Source organism: Liolophura sinensis, chromosome 6 (assembly GCF_032854445.1).
Source record: "Liolophura sinensis isolate JHLJ2023 chromosome 6, CUHK_Ljap_v2, whole genome shotgun sequence".
Taxonomy (NCBI): Eukaryota; Metazoa; Mollusca; class Polyplacophora; order Chitonida; family Chitonidae; genus Liolophura; species Liolophura sinensis.
Genome location: NC_088300.1, coordinates 3,735,830 through 3,761,566, shown reverse-complemented (window position 1 = coordinate 3,761,566; position 25,737 = coordinate 3,735,830). Strand labels below are relative to the sequence as shown.

At 39.3% G+C, this 25,737-nt stretch overlaps 1 protein-coding gene across 1 annotated transcript; it reads left to right on the top strand.

Moving 5' to 3' along the window:
- Nucleotides 1-279: 279 nt before the first annotated feature.
- On the top strand, nt 280-25,737 carry LOC135468019 (cap-specific mRNA (nucleoside-2'-O-)-methyltransferase 1-like). The gene is made up of 22 exons (XM_064746022.1): nt 280-431; nt 2,297-2,655; nt 4,196-4,354; nt 4,560-4,652; nt 6,631-6,702; nt 7,082-7,176; nt 8,131-8,203; nt 9,168-9,360; nt 11,237-11,355; nt 12,052-12,148; nt 12,639-12,771; nt 13,235-13,420; nt 14,575-14,631; nt 16,403-16,460; nt 17,897-17,965; nt 18,482-18,613; nt 21,910-22,047; nt 22,345-22,436; nt 22,986-23,102; nt 23,635-23,747; nt 24,696-24,804; nt 25,245-25,737. Exons 1-22 carry the CDS (start codon nt 398-400, stop codon nt 25,378-25,380), a joined length of 2,634 nt encoding a protein of 877 aa, XP_064602092.1. The 5' UTR covers nt 280-397; the 3' UTR covers nt 25,381-25,737.

The following is a 25,737-nucleotide window of genomic DNA, read 5'->3' as shown; positions in this document are numbered from 1 at the left end:
TCAGTTGCCTGGCATTTTCTGGCTGTGGAAGCCAGTCAGTTCCACATCTATTTTCTCAAAAGATTATTGTTACTTTCTTGTCATAATGTAATGTACAACAAAAGGCCTTGGGGAAAAACAGCTTTTACAAGTTTGCATAACAAGAAGCAGATTGTAACGAGCTATGTATCTTCAAAATTTGAGTGGTTTAATGGTTTCGAATTGAGAGTAGTCTCCCTTCTTATTTCGGTTTCCAGATGTGAAGGAGGCATTATCCTGTTAGTCATTATTCGAGATTGCAGTTACTTTCAGTTTTGAGTCTTACAATTGCCCGCTAACAAGGCTTTTCTTTGTCAGCTGTACCTACGGTGATGTAGATTGTGAAGATTTTCTCTCTGTCAGTAATGTGAAGATAAACATGAGCTTTCAGTCGCAAAGGTTGTCGCTTTCAGGTTCGTACATAAGCTGCGGATGTGTATGGGTTGTAAAACATACTAAGTAAAACAACAACAACAACGTATCGTGTAAATAGAAAGTCGTGAATGTTTTGAGACATACCTATAGAAATATTTGTGAAGAGGTCATGATAATGACTGATGCTAGTTTAGTTCAACTGTGGTGTGTTTTCGGTTATTGTTGTAATGACTTGTAATGATTTGTTGAAAATTTAATCTCTGGAGTTAATGTGTTCCCGATGCTAGCGTTACACTTAAACATTATTTGTCGTCCACATTCTTACTTTCATGCAATTCCTGGAGAATCCCTCGCAGGCCTTCTATGACCGTTTGCAATATAAATTAAATGGGCGAGATTACAAAAAATTCAGAAAATACAGAAAATTACAGAAACACCTTTTTTTCCACTTTCTCTTTGATCAGTTTCGATTAATTTACCTGTTTTCCGTTTTTTTTTTTTTCTGTGTAGTAACATTTTGTAAAGTTCCGATTTATTTCCTCAAAATAAAGTCGAAGATTCTGTCAATTTGCCGATGCATGGCTACCGAAATCTGGCATTGACGGAGGTTATAATGTTATCTGAATGGAGTCTATTGTCCAGTCAGATCGTGTGTTTCATTAAGCCGAACTGTTTCAACCAATCGGGAACAAGATACCATTATTCGAAGGCAGAAGCAGAGCCAGCCCGGTCAAAAATGGCGGCAACGTCTCGCAGTATCGTGGATCGATCAGATAAAGATTTTGATGCGCGTACAGTGGACAAGGGGTTGAAAAACATCTGGAGGTGGAATTGGCTTGAACGGAAGGTCGAAGGGGAATACGTGGGAAAATTCATGAGGAAGATAACATCCACCAGTTTGGCTTTCTGCGAGTTGTGCCACAAAGATGTGCATCATGGGGGTTGCGGATGGAAGGCGTTTTTGGGCTATGATAGTAAATTTCAGCTATTTTCTTGGTTCACCACAATCATGTCTGAATTCTCTGCTGTTATACTGTTAGTGCTTGTGAATGTGAACTATCTCATAGCTTTGCAATCACAACTTAACAGAAGCAGTGACATATTACAGAAAACAAGGTAGAGTGCACCACATGGACCAGCTTGATGGGCAGTGTTCCCAATTACACTGGTCATATTCCTGCACTTCTCCAGACCCACATTCCATGACTCGTCCTGAAGTGTCACAGTTGACTGTAAAGTATCTTTCATCCCTTATTCCCTTGATACTTCATGAAATCGCCATCTTACACAAACATTGCCTCATGGGGAATTTCAAGCATTGTCTCTTTTGGGACAGTTCTGAATACATTCATGGAATTAAAGATTTAAGTCCATTGTGCACTGATCCAGGCGGTTTTGAACCCTCATGTAGGGTTAGGCCAGAAAACAAGCAATAATAATAACAAAATGTTGAACTATCCATAATAAAAATTTATTGTGTGGAATTGCTCGCGGAAGACTCCATGAGGGCATTTATACAACATTAGTGTCTTATATTGTCCCCAGCAGGGATGAGCATCTTCTGGCTTATTCTGGAATGTTAATTTATGATAAAATGGTACCTGACATGGGCCTAAGGAAACACACAAAGTTATAAATCAAGTGATCCATGCATGTATGTGCCTCTTAGTGAATGAATTGTGGCTTTTTGAAATATGGAAGAAAGAGTGGAGATAGGTTTTTTGAATAAAAGGTTCAATCTTTGTTTAAACAGCAAATGTATATCTTTGATCAGTTGTTTGGCTGAAAACCTAAAACAGGTTTGAGGAGCTAAGAAATAGTATGAAAGGTTTAAGCATCATACAAACTGTTTTTAAGGGTGTGTATACATGCGTAATGATCATTACACTGTCATTATTTGTAGACTCTGATGCCAGCATTGAAAATGACCCTCAACCATGTGGATACTATAGCAGTGATAGTGCAGACAGGGGTCAACAACGAAGTGGGCAGCTGCCTGGGCATGGCCCTAAGCATAGAGCTGACAAGTCAGCACCGAAGGCCCTCCCTGTGGGCAGTTTATCCCCACTGAAGAGGGCCACGCCATATTATGGCAGTAGTCACTCTGATGCCAGCAGTGGTGGGGAGGGGTTTTCCCCTCCGGCCAAGATGTGTCGATATGATGAGACGGCACAATCTCCCACTGAGGATTTACATGCCGAGTCGGAAGGAAAGAGCGTGAAAGGAATGCCAGAATACAATGATTTCGCTGCAAAAATGATGGTAAAAGATGTTGAAGCAGGCATAAAGATTATGCTTACGTAAAGGCTGTTGATCACATATGTATCATTTGAAACTAAGATTTTGCTAGCGGTTTATCAAAACTAGATCTTGATACCTTCTAGGTGAATTTGTGACCATCCACTACCATTCCAGAGTCTCACCACAGGCTGGATACTGATACACTATTCAATCTCGGCTTCTTTACTGTGATTGTTACAAGTAACTCTTCTGAAAATATAATGCTCTTTTAACATTGGGATTAAGTCTTGTTGATATTTTAATCAGGTAGAGGTTATCCCATCAAAGCAATACATTTTCTACCTTCAATTCTTTAAGCGGTTGCAAGGGGGACTACCTTGAACACTATGGAAGTGTCCCTAGAGTATATGTAGTTTAGTCATGGCATGCTATACTGGAGTGAATCTATGCCAATGCTATATATCCCAGGTTCAGAATTACAGTCCAAGACAATATTTTAAGTCTTTTCACTTAGTCTTATTCTTCAACTGCCTCTGCAACAAATATTTTGAAACATTCTGACCAAATTATGGGGAGGAGAAAAATACTCTGCACAGTTTTATGAAGGTAACATCTTTAATTACACAAGTCATTTTTAGCATCATTTTCATAATAACTGTATGCATAAATCCCACAGAAAACAGTGCTTTAGTGGGTGAAAAGGGTGAAGATTTATAGATGTTTGAATGAAGCTTCACTGGTAGGAGACACAAAATCAAAGAATTCCACAGAATTAATAGAAAAGAGCGCTCTAAATTGAAGTAGGCATCACTTGATAGATCACTTAAAACTTTGCATAAAAATACTTTCATATATTTTTTTATAATTATTTTGATGAAAGTTGAAGGCATTTAAACATTTGAATAACTAAAGTGGCCTTTGTGGACAATACTACCAGTGATTAAGAACTCAAACGTCACAGGAAGCTTTTCCAACTCTAAACATAACATGAATGTTGGAATAGCTCTCTTCACCCATGAGGAAAGGATTACTGAAATAATGTTCTCAAAAATTTATTTCCTGAACATAAAGAAAAAATGGTGACGGGACTTCAGAGGTCCTACACAGTCAGTTTGGCCAATAAAGTCCACCATGAAATTCAAACATTTCAATGCCTTTAATACTCTTTAAAAAAATTCTAAAAACATTAGTGAAAGTAATTTTAGGCATAGTTTTCACTGGTCGATCCGGTGAACCTTATTTAATATTTTACCTGTGGTTTACAAGTCCATGTGCTTGTTACAGTTTATAAGATTTGACCTGAATGGATTATTCATTTTTGTTTTTAAGTTATGACAGAAAGTTGAATGATATCTCACTGAAAAATAATGTGAGTTTCAGACCAAAAAGTAATATTTAATGACCTTTATTTCAGGGCATATACAGTACTGTGCGTGAAGTAGAACACTGTGAGGAAGATAATTTTGATGTATGCAATTATTGGAGGATGAAAATGACATTGAAATTTTATTGTCCTATGTTCACTTATGTAATTGTATAACGTTCCTCTTTTCTATGTCAGGCTAAAATGGGTTACAGAAAAGGAGAAGGTTTGGGTAAAAACCGTCAAGGTCGTGTGAACATTGTGGAGGCCTCAAAGCAACGAGGTAGGCGAGGTCTGGGTTTTACCATTGCCCAGTTAGATGCTGAGGACGTGGAATGGGACTTCACTAAAGATGAGGTATATAAAAGAGTCGGGGCCTCCCATATAGGGCCACATAAAGTGCCGTAGGATTTTTGTTTTTCAAATGTGTTCCATAATGGAGTAATAAGCTCAGTCCAGAGATTGTCGTACATTCAGACTGTGAACATCCCTATGTGTACTATGTGTCAGTACATGTATAGATATGTGAATGTAAAGCATGGTTTGTGGGATTTGCTTTCAGATTGTGATTGATGAGGAGGTGGAATGGTTACCTCCCTGTGAGCAGCCGGTGCCTGACCTGGATACTTTGAGACAGTGGAAAGTGATAGGAGAGGTAAACACTTGTCCTCTTACTCATGTAGTCCCCAGATCATAGGAGGGGCAAACACTTGTCCTCTTACACATGGAGTGCCCAGGTCATAGGAGAGGTAAACACTTGTCCTCTTACTCATGTAGTCCCCAGATCATAGGAGGGGCAAACACTTGTCCTCTTACACATGGAGTGCCCAGGTCATAGGAGAGGTAAACACTTGTCCTCTTACACATGTAGTCCCCAGATCATAGGAGGGGCAAACACTTGTCCCCTTACACATGTAGTTTCCAGGTGACAGGAGAGGTAAACACTCGTAGTTTTACTCATGTGGTCTCCAGGTCATGGGAGAGGTAAACACTTGTTCTCTTACACATGTAATGCCCCAGTCATAGGAGAGGGAAACACTGATCTTCTTACACATGTAGTCCCCAGATCATAGGAGAGGTAAACACTTGTCCTCTTACTCATGCAGTCTCCAGGTCATGGGAGAGGTAAACATTTGCCGTCTTACACATGTAGTGCCCAGGTCATATGAGAGATAAACACTTGTCCCCTTACTTGTGTAATCTCCAGATCACAGGAGAGATAGACCCCTGTTCTCTTACACATGTAGTCTCCAGGTTATATGAGAGGTAAACATTTGTCCTCTTATACATGTAGTCACCAATTCATACACTGAGAACACTTGTTCTCTTACATACGTGGAATCAGATGGGACGCGGATACTGAAGGTGTATATGTCCTCGTTTACATGTAACTACCACCAACACCAAGCTCTGTGGATACTGTCCACCAACACCAAGCCCTGTGGATACTGTCCACCAACACCAAGCTCTGTGGATACTGTCCACCAGCACCAAGCTCTGTGGATACTGTCCACCAGCACCAAGCCCTGTGGATACTGTCCACCAACACCAAGCTCTGTGGATACTCTCCACCAACACCAAGCTCTGTGGATACTGTCCACCAACACCAAGCCCTGTGGATACTGTCCACCAACACCAAGCTCTATGGATACTCTCCACCAACACCAAGCTCTGTGGATACTGCCCACCAGCACCAAGCCCTGTGGATACTGTCCACCAAAACCAAGCTCTGTGGATACTCTCCACCAACACCAAGCTCTGTGGATACTGTCCACCAGCACCAAGCCCTGTGGATACTGTCCACCAACACCAAGCTCTGTGGATACTCTCCACCAACACCAAGCTCTATGGATACTCTCCACCAACACCAAGCTCTGTGGATACTGTCCACCAGCACCAAGCCCTGTGAATACTCTCCACCAACACCAAGCTCTGTGGATACTCTCCACCAACACCAAGCTCTGTGGATAGTGTCCACCAAAACCAAGCTCTGTGGATACTCTCCACCAACACCAAGCTCTATGGATACTGTCCACCAACACCAAGCTCTATGGATACTGTCCACCAACACCAAGCTCTGTGGATACTGTCCACCAACACCAAGCTCTGTGGATACTCTCCACCAACACCAAGCTCTGTGGATACTGTCCACCAGCACCAAGCCCTGTGGATACTCTCCACCAACACCAAGCTCTATGGATACTCTCCACCACCACCAAGCTCTGTGGATACTCTCCACCAACACCAAGCTCTGTGGATACTCTCCACCAACACCAAGCTATTTACTCTATTTCATCAAAAGTTTGTTGTGTAAAGCGTGCTTTCAGTAACACCTAAAGGTCTGAAATGATACTTTTGAAGACTTCATCTTTTTTTATAGGAATTATTACTTATACTTGACAAAAAGTCATGTGGCCCTATAAGGTGGATTAATCAGTTAGAATGTGTTGCTTGAAAAACCAAAGGTAAAACACCGTACTCGAACTGTGGAAAGACTTAGATTAAATGATGAAAACTTTAACTAAAACACTAGCTCAAAATAATTTCAGTGTCAGATTGATTGCACATATTCTGTATGTGTATCTCACTCATTGCTAAGCAACACATTATATTATTTGATGTTTGTTTTATAGAAAAAGCTGGACATATCTGATGAGACACAATACTGTACTGAGAAAACATTGAAAGAGGTACTCAACAACAAGGTGGGTTTTGTGGTTATAACTCCTTGAATACAAATGACAGTTGCTGGTGATGTTTTCTCTTGGTTTTTTAAAGAGTTTCAGACTTGGTCTGAAAAACATTGTGTATTGATAGGAAGTAAGAATTCTCAGACTAAAGAATAATCCTTGAATCAGTATGTTACATGAATAATTAAGTTACATGAAGAAGTAGGTTATCTCTGTTGAATGTATACCTTCCCTTGCTTTTACAGTCTCAAACCTCTGTACTTTTTTCACATTTTTCTCTGTACAGCTATGCAAGCTTTGTATTTATGTCCTTATGTGATATTCAGAAACAAGAGAAAGCATTGTGTCAATGGCCACAGGTATTTATATTGGTTTTCCACATGTCTTGGTACAGAGTGTTTTTGATCAGTTGCACCCTGAGGAAATGAGGAGAGCTCGTACAAAGTCCAACCCATATGAAACCATCCGAGGAGTCTTCTTCCAGAACAGGTTACTCACAGCCATTTGCTTTTATAAACAAGCTTTTAGAGAATTGTTATTATAAAAATAATTTAGTAAAGTACCTTAGGAAGTAAACTATAGTCACATGCATGTCATTCTGCAGGTTTAGTTGGCAGTATTTAAGTAAATAAATAAGTGTAGTAAAGCTCAAAAGTATGTTAAGGGGAGGGGCAGAGATTTTTATAATTACCCCCAATTTAGGACTTTATGAAATAATGCTTTTCCATGTATTCAGATTTTGACCATACAACTCTTTTTACTAAGGTACTGAAGCTATTTCCATGAAACTGTGTATACAGCTTCCCTGTTGTGTAAACTTAAGCATGCTAAAATTAAATTACTATCTGGTAACTATTTTCACAATTACTCCATTTGAGGTACTTAATACAATAATGTATTTAAGGTAGACAGATTTTGTGGATAAACCAATTTCTCTGCACCTTTGTGTATATCTTTTACATCATGAAAACATCTACATGTTAATAATAATGACAGTTTGATTATAATGTTTTTATTTTTTCCATATTCTTTCTTTTATTCTTGAAAATGTTGAGGAATGGAAAGGGATATTTCGGACATTCGGATTCTAGTTTTAAGTGTTGTTTTCAGTTTTAGCTTGTAAGAATAAGTGGAGATTAACTAAGCGTATTGATCCCTTACCCAGATGATCTGTATATTTGTGTATATTTTGTTATCCTGTTCGTTTACATGTGTACATATGTACAGGGTCCAATTCTACAAAGTCAGTTTTGACTTGAGTCAAAATTTGACATGATTTTAGAACTTAGTTTGTTACAACATTGTGAACATCGTGACAACGTTTTAAATTGGGACTTAAGTCAGAAATGTCATGGTGGAATCGGCCGCGGCCCTGTTAACATCTTATGTTGTTGTTGCACATGAACACAATTCCTCAAATATAACTGTTTATAAAATTTTCAGAGCTGCCATGAAGATGGCAAATATGGATGAGGTTCTGGACTTCATGTTTACAAACCCTGTCAAGAAAACTGGGGTAGGACTTTGTTTCATAGTAACCTTCAGTCTGATAAGTGGATTAACCTGGATTTTCACATACATCTTGGTTCATATTATTGTATGTTTGGTGGGATGTTTGTTTCATCATGTTGAGTTCAGTCATTTGTTATTTCCAGCAGCAAAAAGCGGCTTTAAAAGTCACTCTTTTGATCCTGTCCTTTAATACTGAGTTTTTCATGTAAGCCACTGTCAGTGGAGCTCCCAAGTCACACTTTTGGTCAGGTGTCAGCCTATCCTTCATTATTGGGTTCCTCATGTAAGCCACTGTCATTGGAGGTCACACGTCACACCTTGTTTGGTCAGATGTCAGCCTATCCTTTAATATTGGGTTCTTCATTTTAGCCACTGTCTATGGAGGTCACACGTCACACCTTGTTTGGTCAGATGTCAGCCTATCCTTTAATATTGGGTTCCTCATTTAAGCCACTGTCATTGGATGTCACAAGCCACACCTTGTTTGGTCAGATGTCAGCCTATCCTTTAATATTGGGTTCCTCATTTTAGTCACTGTCATTGGAGGTCACACGTCACACCTTGTTTGGTCAGATGTCAGCCTATCCTTTAATATTGGGTTCCTCATTTAAGCCACTGTCATTGGAGGTCACACGTCACACCTTGTTTGGTCAGATGTCAGCCTATCCTTTAATATTGGGTTCCTCATTTAAGCCACTGTCATTGGATATCACAAGCCACACCTTGTTTGGTCAGATGTCAGCCTATCCTTTAATATTGGGTTCCTCATTTAACTGTTACTGTATTTGAAATATATAACGGTTGTGTCTTATTAGATTGATTTATGGCATTTCTCGTAGTGTACTTCTGATAGAATCATAGCTGCAATATTATTGCTCACTGACATGCCTGAGATAGTCCTTACAATTATATAGTTAAGAACGTGAAAGATGCATAAATGTGTTCATGTATGGCCATTGTTAATGTAGGAGCCTCTAGTAGGGAGAAATGAGCTGTTGTACTTTGCTGACGTGTGTGCCGGGCCTGGGGGCTTTAGTGAGTATGTCCTGTGGCGGACCAAAGGAAAGTCTAAAGGGTTTGGGTTGACGCTGAGGAAAAGTAATGACTTCAAGCTGGAGGAGTTTCTGGCAGGTCCCAGTGAGATGTTTGAGACTCATTACGGTAAGTTTGTGTGCTGAGGGAAAATGTCAACATACAACATCTCAAGCTCTCCATTCACAGACGTGAAAAGTTATTATTAAACAACAAGTTTGGTTTTAACCAAAATGAAGAAAGAAATGCCAAAAAATGTCATTTTTGAGGTATGTTTTATATTTATTTTTAACCCCTCTATTTTATGCATATTTTTCTTCAGTGGTCAGAAATATTTCGAAGGGACATCATTGAGGAATATACTTTGATCGCGGCACCGGCTTAGCACCTCAAATTTCAGGCTCCACCCAACATAGTTGTTTTGAGAGTTATTGACATTGAGGACATCATAGCCGCTTAATTTCCAGACTGACTGCTGGGGCCTTATTAAAATTGTAATTTACATTCATTTTTTTCCTGAGAACCCTTACCCTTGTACATGTAAGTTGTACTAGAGGTATACTTAAGGTACATCTGAGGTGTATCATTGGGGTGTAGCATATCTGAACTGAGGTGTGTCTAAGGTATATTTGAGATGTATCTGAGGTGTATGGAAGGTGTATTTGAGGTACTGCCAATTATGCAAATTAGTACCTCAAGTACACCTACAGTACACCTCAGTGGAGGTATACTCTGTAACTGTTAGGTAAAAAATATGATGCCTGAGGTATAGTTGAGGTACATGCTCATAGGCAAGGTGGAAAACAAGCTCAAAACACTTAGATGTTGGCTGTATAAATTATAGATAAATTTAAGTAAGTTGGTAAGTGCTTGCTATTCTTTGCTAACAGTATCTGTAAATCCCAGCTGAAGTACAACAACAACAGTGATATACATTTTCATGAGGCTTTCTAGCTGCTTGATCAAAATTTAGTGCTACTCCTTTTCGCCCCCACTCAAAACTCTGGTTAACTCGTGTTTCTCCTAGGCCCCATATGCACCCTGTTCAGGGCAACCATTTTGGAATAATCAGGGGCAAATATATCCGCGCTCAATATTTGCACACTGAATGACAAGTCATGACAAGTGAGACAAAGGCTTGTACGTCTGAGATATAGGTATATGGCTGAGGTGTACTTGAGGTACAGTACACCTCAGATAATATAGATCAGGTGTACACCTCATCTACACCTCAAACTAAAGTGTACATGAGGCGTACACCCCATATACACCTCATCTATACCTCACACTGAGGTGTACACCTCTTGTCTGTAAGGGAAGCTATTTTGTAATTTTATGTGTTAGGGGGAGGGCCTCCGTGGTATGTTGGCACGCGAGCGCAGCATAATGACGCAGGAGCCTCTCACCAATGCGGTCACTGTGAGTTCAAGTCAAGCTCATGCTGGTTTCCTCTCCAGCCATAAGTGGGAAGGTCTATCAGCAACCTGGGGATGGTCGTGGGTTTCATCACAACATCATACCGGTTTCATGCATCCTTTCAGAAACTCTTCAATCAATTAAATAAAGCAAATAGCGCTCAACAACTAGCATGGATGCCAGGAAATGTTGAATGATCAAGTCCAGTACATGATCATGCCTAGTACATGATCATACCCATTGCATAATCACACCCATTACATGATCATACCCATTACATGATCATACCCATTACATGATCATACCCATTACATGATCATACCCATTACATGATCACACCCATTGCATAATCACACCCATTACATGATCACACCCATTGCATAATCACACCCATTACATGATCACACCCATTGCATAATCACACCCATTACATGATCACACCCATTGCATAATCACACCCATTACATGATCACACCCATTGCATGATCACACCCATTACATTAAGTGAGTGTCAGACTGTCAAGCTTCACAACAACATGTAGATGTGTTGAAATGCATAACGTGCGATGATCGGTTATTTGTTATTCAGGAGTGGGAGGAGCGGAAGGAGATGGGGATGTGTTCAGGACAGACAATCAGGCAGAGTTTGCTAAGTTTGTCCTGGCGAATACTGATGGCAAAGGTGTTCACATGATGATGGCAGATGGAGTAAGTTGGTGCACGTAAAATTTCAATTCCAGTCTTTGTTCTGGGACTCATTTTTGAAGCAGGTGGTAGTTTATGTTAGTTGTAATAAAGGCTCCAATAATGGGTGCAGGCGACTTCAATCACAACCTGCCTCTAATTTTAACCGTTTAAACCATCCTGTAATAGAGTAGTTTATAGTCAGCATTACCCATTCACTCCGTTCTCATTATCTGACATATCTGTTTACCTCTGCACTCACTGAAAACTCTGCCCATGTATGAAATGTTAAATAGACGACAGTGATCAGGAGAATCCAATAATACAGGTGTTAGGGCTTCCCTCTGTCATGGCTGCCGGCTTGATTTCTGACTGTGAAACTACAATCTTGACACCGAAACAAATGACGACACAAATGGAACTGAAGCTCACAACTTTGTAATTTAGGGTTTGCATGCCTTCATGTGAATAGTTGTTCACTGCATGTAAACGAAAGATTAGAAAGCAGTCTGAAAATTGGAAGGTGGGGTGTGGAGTTTGGTGGGGGGGGGGGGGGGCGGGGAGCGATATTGAGCCATATCACTTTGTACAAGCCTGAGCTGAAGTAAGTGCTCCTCATCCTTTAGAGATTGTTCTGATAGTGGAGAAATATATGTGTATGGGTAATTTGTGTCGGTATTCACTAATTTAACAATTTTGTGATTCATGGTTTACTTGCAGGGGTTTTCTGTAGAAGGATCAGAAAATATCCAAGAGATTTTATCAAAACAGCTTTACCTGTGTCAGTTTCTGGTTGCTTTGTCCATTCTCCGAACAGGTAACAAGTTCTTTAACTGTTTCAGTTTCTAGTTGCTTTGTCCATTCTCAGAACAGGTAACAAGTTCTTTAACTGTTTCAGTTTCTAGTTGCTTTGTCCATTCTCAGATGAGGTAACAAGTGTTTTAACTGTGTCATTTTCTAGTTACTTTGTCCATTCTAAGAACAGGTAACAAGTTCTTTAACTGTGTCATTTTCTAGTTGCTGTGTCCATTCTCAGAACAGGTAACAAGTGCATATAATTATATACAAATACTGATAGTTAAATATTTGTGAAAGTACTAAATATACTGTACACATGGACCACTGTGTATAAACTTTCTTAGTTTGACAGTAAATATTAAGAAAGCATTCATTTTGTAAAACAGAGATTTGCCTTGTGTTCTTTTTTATAATTTCTCATTTATGTGGTATTTGGTTTGTGTCGTTCAAAATGAATTTAATACATGTAAGTTTTCCATTTGACGTGTGTGTGTTACCTTTTCCTACAGGTGGACACTTTGTGTGTAAGTTGTTTGATCTGTTCACACCATTCAGCGTTGGCCTGGTTTACCTAATGTATCGAGTGTTTGATCAAGTTAGCATATACAAGCCTGTGACAAGTCGCCCTGCTAACTCAGAGAGGTATGTACATCACATTGCAAAGCTGGTAGTAATTGATTTATTTCTTTACTGTATTTGATCGGTGTTTTATAGGTACAGGACACCTGAGTAAACCATCGTCTTTGCTAGGTACCTGTACCTGTGGAAACTCCTAACTTAAAGCCGTAATCAGAGTTTTAGGAGCGGGATTGAAACTTGTGATCTCGTGGATCAGTAGCTAGACAGAGGCTTTAACTCTGTAAGGCAGCTGTTATTAATATTTAGTGATATATTGCTTTGTGGATTTAATTTGAGATATCATTGTGTGAGTAGATCAAGTTTTATTGTATTTTGATTGGTCAGAGCCCTTACTTTCAGCAAGTATACTGTAAGCTTTTTGGTTTGGCGAATTTTGCAAACCTGGCAGCCATGTTTGTATTACCTTGATTATCATTCAGTCTTGGAAGATGAAACATACGTATACCTCTGTGCTTCTGTTTCACAGGTACATAGTGTGTAAAGGTTGTAGAGAAGACAGATCAGCAGTGCTCAGTTACATGAATGAAATCAACAAAGATCTCAACAAATTTTCACTGTCAACATCTAAACATGATGTTTCAGAAGTTGTGCCAGCAGATGTCATTTCGATTGATGAGGAATTCTACAACTACATCTTTCTCTCCAATGAAAAGTACGTGATTTTAACACGTGACGCTCATCTGTCACGATCATAGTTATCACAGGATTGGTGTTTTAAGGCTGTAGCAGGCTTTGTGATAATTTTCTGATAAATGTCCCAAATAGATAGCTTTCATGTCCAATCAACATTCTTGGATTTTTTTTCTCAGTTTGTTAAGATATTTACATCAGAAATCAGCATGCTGTTACATATTTTTACTTACTTGTTAGGTTCTTGTGTGGTGATGGTCATATGATTCTCTGAAATGACTGCCATCAAGCAGAGACTGGAGAGATTGCATGGTGGATTTATTGCCTGACTGCCTGTGTCTTTGAAACTGTCTGTGAGGCCAAAATTTCCATGACATGTTTCTTACCATCACATTGAGTCCAAAGAAGACTGTGTCATTGTAATACAGAAAAGATGTTACTGTTGAATGAAAGCTTTGGTTCATGGATATAGTAGCTGTCTACTAATAAATAGCGTATATGGGGTGGGCATAAAAAAATGGGCCGTACTTTGATGCTCAATATCTCTGAAACCCTCTTACGTCAGCTTCTAAAAATTTACATACTCAAAAGCCATTATGTTCTAAGTATACAGACCAAATTTCAATTTCATCCTTTAAGATTTCTGTTCATGGGACTAAAATCAAAATAGTCAAAACAGCATGTTCTGGACATTTCAAAATGATGTTCTACCTTGTTTTAATTGAAAAGGTGATCAATTCCTTGTCCACCGAGGAGAAAACCATCTTGATACAGCTAAACTTTTGCCTTTCTACTGAAGGGTCTCTCTGACACTAGAGCCAGACAATTTTTCCAGATGACACTTGATTGACGCGTGTGACACAGGTGCAGCACATGCTCTACTCATGACACCTGTCAGGTGATTCAGTGTGGGTCACTGGAACGTGCGTTTTGGAGGCTATGTTTTCATTTTAACCCTGTGTACAGACTACTCAGGCTAAGATCTTGAAAATTGGTCAGTATGTTAACAAAATCATGCCATTTGAATGTCTACAGTTTGAAAGGGTTTGACCAAAGTTAATGGAGCAATGCAGCATCAAAGTACGGCCCATTTTTGTATGCCCACTCAATATTTCTTTATGCCCTTTTATTTTTTATTTCACATGCTTCTACATGTTTTCTATTCCATCTCATCAGAATAGCCAGGAAGCAAGTGCGGAATCTGAGGAAAATTCAAGCATTTGCACAAAATCCGTAAGATTTTAGTTTTTTTCTCTCAGAGCAAAGAACCTTTCTATATTATGACGCATGCTCTTGCTTATGGCAGGAGAAGGCTGTCTTGGTGTTTGATGTTGGATGTAAAATGAGTTGTCAAGGCTTACCAGGTATTCTGGAGGGTTTTTTGTTGGTGTCTTTCTTCTTTCTCACAGCTGCTACATACAAGTGTTGAACCAAATGAACAACCTGCAATCTGATATGCCATAAATTGCCATATACTAGTTTTAACCAAAATGAACATCCAGTTGGTTAATGGGTGGGGCTGTTGTGAATGTGGTAATACTTGCCATATACTAGTTTTGAGCAAAATAAACTACCAGTTGGTTAATGGGTGGGGCTGTTGTGAATGCAGTAATACTTGTCATATACTAGTTTTGAGCAAAATGAACTACCAGTTGGTTAATGGGTGGGGCTGTTGTGAATGTGGTAATACTTGCCATATACTAGTTTTGAGCAAAATGAACTTCCTGTTGGTTAATGGGTGGGGCTGTTGTGAATGCAGTAATACTTGCCATATACTAGTTTTGAGCAAAATGAACTACCAGTTGGTTAATGGGTGGGGCTGTTGTGAATGTGGTAATACTTGCCATATACTAGTTTTGAGCAAAATAAACTACCAGTTGGTTAATGGGTGGGGCTGTTGTGAATGTGGTAATACTTGCCATATACTAGTTTTGAGCAAAATAAACTACCAGTTGGTTAATGGGTGGGGCTGTTGTGAATGCAGTAATACTTGCCATATACTAGTTTTGAGCAAAATAAACTACCAGTTGGTTAATGGGTGGGGCTGTTGTGAATGCGGTAATACTTGCCATATACTAGTTTTGAGCAAAATAAACTACCAGTTGGTTAATGGGTGGGGCTGTTGTGAATGCAGTAATACTTGCCATATACTAGTTTTGAGCAAAATGAACTACCAGTTGGTTAATGGATGGGGCTGTTGTGAATGCAGTAATACTTGCCATATACTAGTTTTGAGCAAAATAAACTACCAGTTGGTTAATGGATGGGGCTGTTGTGAATGCAGTAATACTTGCCATATACTAGTTTTGAGCAAAATAAACTACCAGTTGGTTAATGGGTGGGGCTGTTGTGAATGCGGTAATACTTGCCATATACTAGTTTGAGCAAAATAAACTACCAGTTGGTTAATGGGTGGGGCTGTTGTGAATGTGGTAATACTTGCCATATACTAGTTTTGAGCAAAATAAACTACCAGTTGGTTAATGGGTGGGGCTGTTGTGAATGTGGTAATACTTGCCATATACTAGTTGTGAGCTAAATGAACTACCAGTTAGTTAATGGGTGGGCTGTTGTGAATGCATTAATAGTAAGTTCTCCATAGGCATATTAAAACATGATGGCATGGCTCATTGGATTTTTGAATTTTTGTTGATTCCAGTGTGATTGGAAATATCTGACCTACCTTCATCGTTTAAATGTTGCAATACTAGTCGTCAGATTTTGTCATTTTTGTGATGTAATAGTGAGGAATTATTGTATTATGATTTGGTTATGAAGTAGTGTTCTTCTGTTGTGAAATGTCTGCAGCAACCCTGGCAGAGTACAAGCCATTGCACAATGGTATCCATAAGCAGGAGACAGTAATATTGCGGTGAAATGTGAAAGTCATTTTTGTGATGGACAACCACAGCCACAGTAATATTTTCAGACAGATGTGTAAAATTCCAATCAGAGAATTAAATAAATCAATGTCTACTGAGTATACACTTTTTTTTTCATTCAGGAATCTTCATGAAGTTAGGCAGAAGGAAACGCGAGATGCTTGTCTGAAAAAATGGAAGGTAAAAATGGAAAATAGCCTTGAAATAATCCGTCATCAAGGATACTTTACATATATTACCTAACAATAATGACAACTGCATTAATGTTCAAGTAAAGGAAAGCTAAAATACAAAGTAATCCCATCATCAAGGATACTTTACATATATTACCTAACAATAATGACAACTGCATTAATGTTCAAGTAAAGGAAAGCTAAAATACAAAGTAATCCATCATCAAGGATACTTTACATATATTACCTAACAATAATGACAACTGCATTAATGTTCAAGTAAGGAAAGCTAAAATACAAAGTAATCCATCATCAAGGATACTTTACATATATTACCTAACAATAATGACAACTGCATTAATGTTCAAGTAAAGGAAAGCTAAAATACAAAGTAATCCATCATCAAGGATACTTTACATATAACTATAATACAAAGGAAGGCTCATCATGAAGACAGCTGAAAACTATGCGTAAAAATACTTTCATTTTTATTGAGAGTGTTTAAAGGCATTAAAATGTTTGAAAAATTTTGGGTGAGCTTTATTAGCCGTACTGACGGCAGATAGGAACTGATCACCTTTTTTCCTGATGTTCCCCAGAAGGAAGGAATTTTTAGTAACATTATTTCAGTAATCTTTCACTCACGAGTTATTCCAACATTCAGTGTTGTGATTTGACTTGGATAAACTTTCTGTGACGTCAGAGTTAACAAACTCTGATGGTATGGTCAATAAAGCCCACCTTAGAAGTCAAATGTTCCTAACCTCTGATGGTATGGTCCATAAAGCCCACCTTAGAAGCCAAATGTTCCTAACCTCTGATGGTATGGTCCATAAAGCACGCCTTAGAAGTCAAATGTTCCTAACCTCTGATCGTATGGTCCATAAAGCATGCCTTAAAAGTCAAATGTTCCCAACCTCTGAGGTATGGTCCATAAAGCACGCCTTAGAAGCCAAATGTTCCCAACCTCTGATGGTATGGTCCATAAAGCACGCCTTAGAAGTCAAATGTTCCTAACCTCTGATGGTATGGTCCATAAAGCACGCCCTTAGAAGTCAAATGTTCCTAACCTATGATCGTATGGTCCATAAAGCATGCCTTAAAAGTCAAATGTTCCCAACCTCTGATGGTATGGTCCATAAAGCACGCCTTAGAAGCCAAATGTTCCCAACCTCTGATGGTATGGTCCATAAAGCACGCCTTAGAAGTCAAATGTTTGAGCGCCTTTAACTCTCTTCACAAAAATCTAAAAAAAATTTAATGAAAAAAATTTAATGAAAGTATGTTTATGCACAGTTTTAAGTGGTCAACTTAGTGACGCCTTCTTCGATTTTCAGAGGTCTTTTCTTTTATTAAGGGCAACACTGGGAACAGAGAGCTTTAGCAATGTTTGTGGTGTTTGTAGTGTAAAATTCAGGAAAGACATTTTATGTTATTTTTTAGGTGCCAGACAAGGTTAGAACGACACCTGCCAGGGAGAGTGCAGCCGAGAAATTCAGACATCTGATGATGGTGAGATTACACACACAAGGCCTCCAGTGCCATAGATTATTTGGTTATTACAACATCTTTTGCAAACCAGATTAAAAATGATATTAAGGCATCGCAAATGTTAATGAAGCATACCTTTTCATTTGGGTTTTACAGTTACAGTTGTAGCTGATCTACAATGACACATAATACACAATCAGTGTTACTCTCAAAGCTTCACTGTGATTCAACATTTTGGCCATCATCAGGAAAAACTTCATTGTTACTGAGTATTTATAAAAGTTAGCAGGGTTGCTTCAGGATTTCAGGGTACTATGTACAAGTACGTGCTTGTAGATAGATGTTCATAACTGATTGAAGGATTGATGTTTACTACTGTATTCAAGAATGTTTTGTGCTATAGAATCTCAAACTTCCCTCTCCGAGACCGTGATTAAACCAACACTTTTTTGATGGTTGGTTTAATTTTTAGTAGGTCAGTTCATTGTTTTTCTAACTTTTAGTACGCGTTTATGTCTTTGTTTTTTATCCTGACAGTGCTCAGAGAGTGATGCTGAAGTTTTATGTGAACCACTCACCCCCAAGAGTCTGGAGAAGATCAACAGTGTGTTTGACTACAGGTGTATGGTTTCCTGTGACAGAAAACGGGTGTTCCTTCTTGGACTAGGGGTATGTGTTGTGTGTTCCTGCTTGGACTAGGGGTATGTGTTGTTTGTTCCTGCTGGGACTAGGGGTGTGTGTTGTTTGTTCCTGCTGGGACTAGAGGTATGTGTTGTGTGCTCCTGCTGGGACTAGGGGTGTGTGTTGTTTGTTCCTGCTGGGACCAGATGTATGTGTTGTGTGTTCCTGATTGGACTAGGGGTGTGTGTTGTTTGTTCCTGTTGGGACTAGGGGTATGTGTTGTGTGTTCCTGCTGGGACTAGGGGTATGTGTTGTTTGTTCCTGCTGGGACTAGGGGTATGTGTTGTGTGTTCCTGCTGGGACTAGGGGTATGTGTTGTGTGTTCCTGCTTGGACTAGGGGTAAGTGTTGTGTGTTCCTGCTTGGACTAGGGGTATGTGTTGTGTGTTCCTGCTGGGACTAGGGGTGTGTATTGTGTGTTCCTGCTGGGACTAGGGGTGTGTGTTGTTTGTTCCTGCTGGGACTAGGGGTATGTGTTGTGTGCTCCTGCTGGGACTAGGGGTGTGTGTTGTTTGTCCCTGCTGGGACTAGAGGTATGTGTTGTGTGTTCCTGATTGGACTAGGGGTGTGTGTTGTTTGTTCCTGCTGGAACTAGGGGAATGTGTTGTGTGTTCCTGCTGGGACTAGGGGTATGTATTGTTTGTTCTTGCTGGGACTAGGGGTATGTGTTGTGTGTTCCTGCTGGGACTAGGGGTATGTGTTGTGTGTTCCTGCTAGGACTAGGGGTGTGTGTTGTTTGTTCCTGCTGGGACTAGGGGTATGTGTTGTGTGTTCCTGCTGGGACTAGGGGTATGTGTTGTGTGTTCCTGCTGGGACTAGGGATATGTGTCTGTAGTCACGATTTTCTTCATGCATCACCGCCCAAACTAGTGCGCCGATTTTGATGCAACATACCATATATCTTGCCTGTCATCTGAAGTTGTGCATTCTTAAGTTTAATGGCAATTGGTAATTATTTTCATAATTACGACCATTTAGGACTTTGTGTAACAGTGCTTTTCCATGTATAGAGCTTTTTACCATACATCTCCTCCCAAACTACTGCACCAATTTCGATGAAACTTAGCGTACATCTTGCCTATCATATCAGCTGGTGAAGGCTGAAGTTTATAGACATTTCAATCATTATTTTCACAATTTCCTCTTATTTAGGACATTGCACAAAAGTGCTTTTCAGTGCATTCAGATTTTGTCCATTGAACTCCTCCTAAAGTACTGAACCTGTTTCCATGAAACTTAGCATACATCATCCCTATAATTTAATCTTGGTCATGCGTAAGTTTAATTATAATCAGGTAATTATTTTCATAATTACTACCTTTCAGGTACTTAGTGCAATAAGGGATTTTCATGCATACTTTAGTCTTTTCTGCTACATTTCTCCATTCAGACTGGATGTAGTTGAATCAGTGCACAGCCCAAATGGCCCATGAAATAGTCTGTATGAAGCCAAACTGAGTAACATGATGCCCATTGTCCACATGTATCTTGTGTTTGTGAATGCTGTCCATCCTGCCCATTGTCCACATGTATCTTGTGTTTGTGAATGTAGTCCATCCTGCCCATTGTCCACATGTATCTTGTGTTTGTAAATGTAATCCATCCTGCCCATTGTCCACATGTGTCTTGTGTTTGTGAATGCAGTCCATCCTGCCCATTGTCCACATGTATCTTGTGTTTGTGAATGTAGTCCATCCTGCCCATTGTCCACATGTATCTTGTGTTTGTGAATGTAGTCCATCCTGCCCATTGTCCACATGTATCTTGTGTTTGTGAATGCTGTTTATCCTGCCCATTGTCCATGTGTATCTTGTGTTTGTGAATGTAGTCCATCTTGCCCATTGTCCATGTGTATTTTTTGTTAGTAAATGTAGTCCATCCTGCCCAGTGTCCAGGTGTGTCTTGTGTTTGTGAATGCTGTCCATCCTGCCCATTGTCCATGTGTATCTTGTGTTAGTGAATGTAGTCCATCCTGCACATTGTCCACATGTATCTTGTGTTTGTGAATGTAGTCCATCCTGCCCATTGTCCACATGTATCTTGTGTTTGTGAATGTAGTCCATCCTGCCCATTGTCCACATGTATCTTGTGTGTGAATGCTGTCCATCCTGCCCATTGTCCATGTGTATCTTGTGTTTGTGAATGTAGTCCATCTTGCCCATTGTCCATGTGTATTTTTTGTTTGTAAATGTAGTCCATCCTGCCCAGTGTCCAGGTGTGTCTTGTGTTTGTGAATGCTGTCCATCCTGCCCATTGTCCATGTGTATCTTGTGTTTGTGAATGCAGTCCATCCTGCCCATTGTCCACATGTATCTTGTGTTTGTGAATGTAGTCCATCCTGCCCATTGTCCACATGTATCTTTTGTTTGTGAATGCTGTCCATCCTGCCCATTGTCCACATGTATCTTGTGTGTGAATGCTGTCCATCCTGTACATTGTCCATGTGTATCTTGTGTTTGTGAATGTAGCCCATCCTGCCCATTGTCCACATGTATCTTTTGTTTGTGAATGTAGTCCATCCTGCCCATTGTCCACATGTATCTTTTGTTTGTGAATGCTGTCCATCCTGCCCATTGTCCACATGTATGTTGTGTGTGAATGCAGTCCATCCTGTCCATTGTCCACATGTATCTTGTGTGTGAATGCAGTCCATCCTGTACATTGTCCATGTGTATCTTGTGTTTGTGAATGTAGTCCATCCTGCCCATTGTCCACATGTATCTTTTGTTTGTGAATGCTGTCCATCCTGCCCATTGTCCACATGTATGTTGTGTGTGAATGCAGTCCATCCTGCCCATTGTCCACATGTATCTTGTGTGTGAATGCAGTCCATCCTGCCCATTGTCCACATGTATCTTTTGTTTGTAAATGTAGTTCATCCTGCCCAGTGTCCACATGTATCTTGTGTTTGTGAATGTAGTCCATCCTGCCCATTGTCCACATGTATCTTTTGTTTGTAAATGTAGTCCATCCTGCCCATTGTCCACATGTATCTTGTGTTTGTGAATGCAGTCCATCCTGCCCATTGTCCACGTATCTTGGTTTTGTGAATGTAGTCCATCCTGCCCATTGTCCACATGTATGTTGTGTGTGAATGCAGTCCATCCTGCCCATTGTCCACATGTATCTTGCGTTTGTGAATGCAGTACATCCTGCCCATTGTCCACATGTATCTTTTGTTTGTGAATGTAGTCCATCCTGCCCATAGTCCACATGTATCTTGTGTGTGAATGCAGTCCATCCTGCCCATTGTATCTTGTGTTCTCACGGGTCTTGTGTTTGCAGAAAGGTCAAACATTCCAGTATGAGCTGGACGGGGGAAAGAGATGGAGGAAAATTGAGGACAGTGATTTGAAGGCAAGGATTGAGCTCCCAGCAGACACGCTGTTAGAGGCCGAGGTCTGCCAGGAGTTCAGGGGAGAGGTAAAGGTTTTAAGATACTTAATATACTCACGTTTGTTGTATACTGTCCAAATTGTTGTGTTTTAATTGAACGGTTTTGACAGCAAAGTCAAAAGCCAGTATTTTAATTTACTTTATTGGGAGGTTTATGTTTACAGCAAGTCCATTACAGCTGCAAGTGTTTTTCTTTCTACATATTTTCCCCCAAATCTTCATGCAAACAGAAGATACAGCTACATTCTTGTGGATATGTAAAAAATATGACATTTGTCCATGTTCAAGAATGTGCATAGCTGTTTGTTGTTGTTGTTGAATCAGGCAAGAGCTCAGCGGAAGATATGCACAGTCCATGTGTTAGATGGGTACTTCTTGTGTGGAGAATGTATACAGAACCTGCCATTTCAAGAAAGGTACTAGTAAGCCAATGGTCTACCAGTGACTGTCTACAATGTACTTACATTGGAATTCTAGTTACAGTTCTAGTTCCAACAGCATTTGTTGGCACAATTGATCCCATTGTATAGAGGTCTCATGATCTGGAGGTAGCAGTCATATCATGGGCTGAGTGTTTATTGATACAGATGCATTATTCGCGTATGCTTAAGAAGGAAAAGGAGTAAAGCAAACAATGAATATAAAACAATGAAATATAAAGTATTTCGACCCAAAAAGGAGATATACAGACCGGCCTATCGCAACATGGAAAAGTGGGAAACGCAGTATTTTTATAATATTTGTATTTGTATAATAGCATGCAAGTTATAGAATAGAAATGATGTGCGAAAAACAGCAAGAAATTTTCAAATTATAAATTGTAGGCAAAGCACCAGCTTTTTAGAAACGTTATTTCTTTAATCTGAAAGCCTATTAAAGAATAAAGGACTTTCAAGTGTGGCAAACAATAGCAAGGAAATAGTGTCACATTTTGATGCAGTCAAGGATGTTTCGTTCTCTTGTAGGATAGACAGACTGCGTTTGTTTGTAAAGGCCATAAACAAACCCACCAAACCAAACCTCTGCCTAGTCAAAGTTCCAGACCTGTTCAAATTTGAAGAAATCCACAATATTTTCAACAGGTACTGGTTTACATGTGAACATGGTTATTGTCTCATCAAATGCGTGTCCCTATTGGCCGGCTTTTATTCAGTCTTATTAATGACATTGTTCTGGTTTTAATGGCCTAAAAGGATCTGATGAACAAGAAAAGTTACCAAGAATTGATGTACATGTAGTAAGTTATGTCAAAAGTAGACAGTGGTGACATTTGGGATTTTCCACTCCTTAACATTGCATATCAACATCACCGTGTTATGAAAGTGTGTTTTAGTTGAGGTTTTCAGTTTTCTTCAGCATAGTGTTAGCCAACTGCTTGTCTTTGAGACTAGCAGACAAGCTTTGTGGATATGAAACAGGTGTTTCTAAACCGAGACAGTCGCTTGATTTAATTGAACTAAAATACAAATAGCTTTGAGACGGGTGACTTTTGCAACTCAGCAATGTATACTATTGACCAGAGATGTTGTATCAAGAAGATTACTGATCAGTGATCAGTAGGCTCATGGTCCATACTCTAGCTCAGTGTTCCCTATTTCCGTGATGTCTATACAGGTTAGAGATGAAGAAGGTCAAAGGTTCCCATGGTTTAGAGCGACTTTGTTTCCAGTCAGAGGAAGGCGTCTTTTCTCATCCGGCAGGTGTTCACATTATCAAATTTGTCAAAGGTATGACAGAAGTGTACAATGAGGTTGGTCATGCGACTTCAAAAGTGGTCATTTTAAAGCAGAATGTCAGACATTTACAGTTTGTCTTTGAGTAAATTTGCTTTATCTCTAAGTAAAAGTGTATTCATTATATATTATGGGTTAAAGTATATTCAATACATGCACATTCTCTGAGTCAAAGCCTGTTAATTTTGTCTGTGAGAAAAAGTGTCAAGAATATAGCCTGTGAGTTAGTGCATTGAGTACAGCGTAAAGTGTCAAGAATATAGCCTGTGAGTTAGTGCATTGAGCATGGCGTAAAGTGTCAAGAATATAGCCTGTGAGTATGTGCATTGAGTACAGCGTAAAGTGTCAAGGATATAGCCTGTGAGTTAGTGCATTGAGTACAGCGTAAAGTGTCAAGAATATAGCCTGTGAATTAGTGCATTGAGTACAGCATAAAGTGTCAAGAATATAGCCTGTGAGTTAGTGCATTGAGTACAGCGTAAAGTGTCAAGAATATAGCCTGTGAGTTAGTGCATTGAGTACAGCGTAAAGTGTCGTGAATATAGCCTGTGAGTTAGTGCATTGAGTACAGCATAAGTTTCAGGAGTATAGCCTGTGAGTTAGTGCATTGAGTACAGCGTAAAGTGTCATGAATATAACCTGTGAGTTAGTGCATTGAGTACAGCATAAAACACCAATCAAGTCAAGAAATAAATTGAATAGTATTAATTACATCTTATATGTTAAAGTGTATTTACTTTATTTTGTGAGTAAAAGTTTGAAATATGGCTAAGATAAACAAAGACAATTGTCTAGACGCTTTCTGTTCATGATGAAGGTTGGATTTGCAAATTACTTGAAACGTTATAATAATTAGATGCTTTAATTTGGACAGAGGTGGTAATAATTTAATAGGTGGACTTTACAAACATTCTCTACAGATTCTTTGATTCATTTTTTCAGACCCATGGTTTATGGCATTCAGTCATTCTCAGAACAGAAAGTATTTCTACAATTCAATGACTCGTCAGTCATTGTTTGAGTGCCCACCTGACTCTGTGGCCTCTGTGAGGTGAGTCTGTATGGACAGCTGATCTTGTTCAGTTGCATAGGTTATGTCCCACAATTGTGCAGTATCTTGTTTCATCGTCTTGTCTGTAAGTCATTATGATAGGCAAGTAACAGGCGAACAGTAACAAATTGCTATATTTTGTCCTAAAAATTCGCCCAAAAAGTGCATTTTTGGCTGCAAACTAAGGCCATAAACAACTACTTCCGGTTTTTAATTTGCATTTTCCCAGTAGGATGTCATCCTCCTCCCCAAACCAAATCATCATTTTGTTACTGAATGACATTTTCCCAAGATACGTCTAAACTAGAATTCTGGTGCAGTTTTTAAAACAATTTTGCTTTTATTAAGAAAGAGGAAGTGAGCATGATTTCTTGTCAGTAAGCCATTGTGTCATTCCAAAAGCTTGGGATTGATGCTGTTTTATTTTCTTACCTCCACAGGGACTGCAAACAGAAGAGTTTCTACTGGGCCTGGGAGTCAGGAGTCAAAGTTCATGATTCACAGGATGAACAAGACCATAATAAAGTTTCCAAAGAACACATCCTGAGTTTCATTGTCAGAAAAATACCTCACTGAGATGAATAAAACCGGATCTGCAGACTGTGTAAATAAATTTGTCATATTGAATCTGTTAGAAATGGATTGGAAATCTTGATGATGACTATGTGAACATTTTCCACAAGGCATTTGCCAGGTTATAAGTGAAAGAGTTTTGCTTAAATCACTTGCCATGATGTAGCGGAATATTTATAGGTAGGTAGGAGGGATATTGTAGAGATATCAGCTTGCACCCTTTCTAATGATGGTAAATTATATGTGGATGCCTCTAGCATTTGGGATGCTTATACATGTATACTCACTCTACAAAGTAACTATGCGTAGATCCAAATATATTGTTCTTCCATATTCGTATACATACTGTCTTTTTTCTAT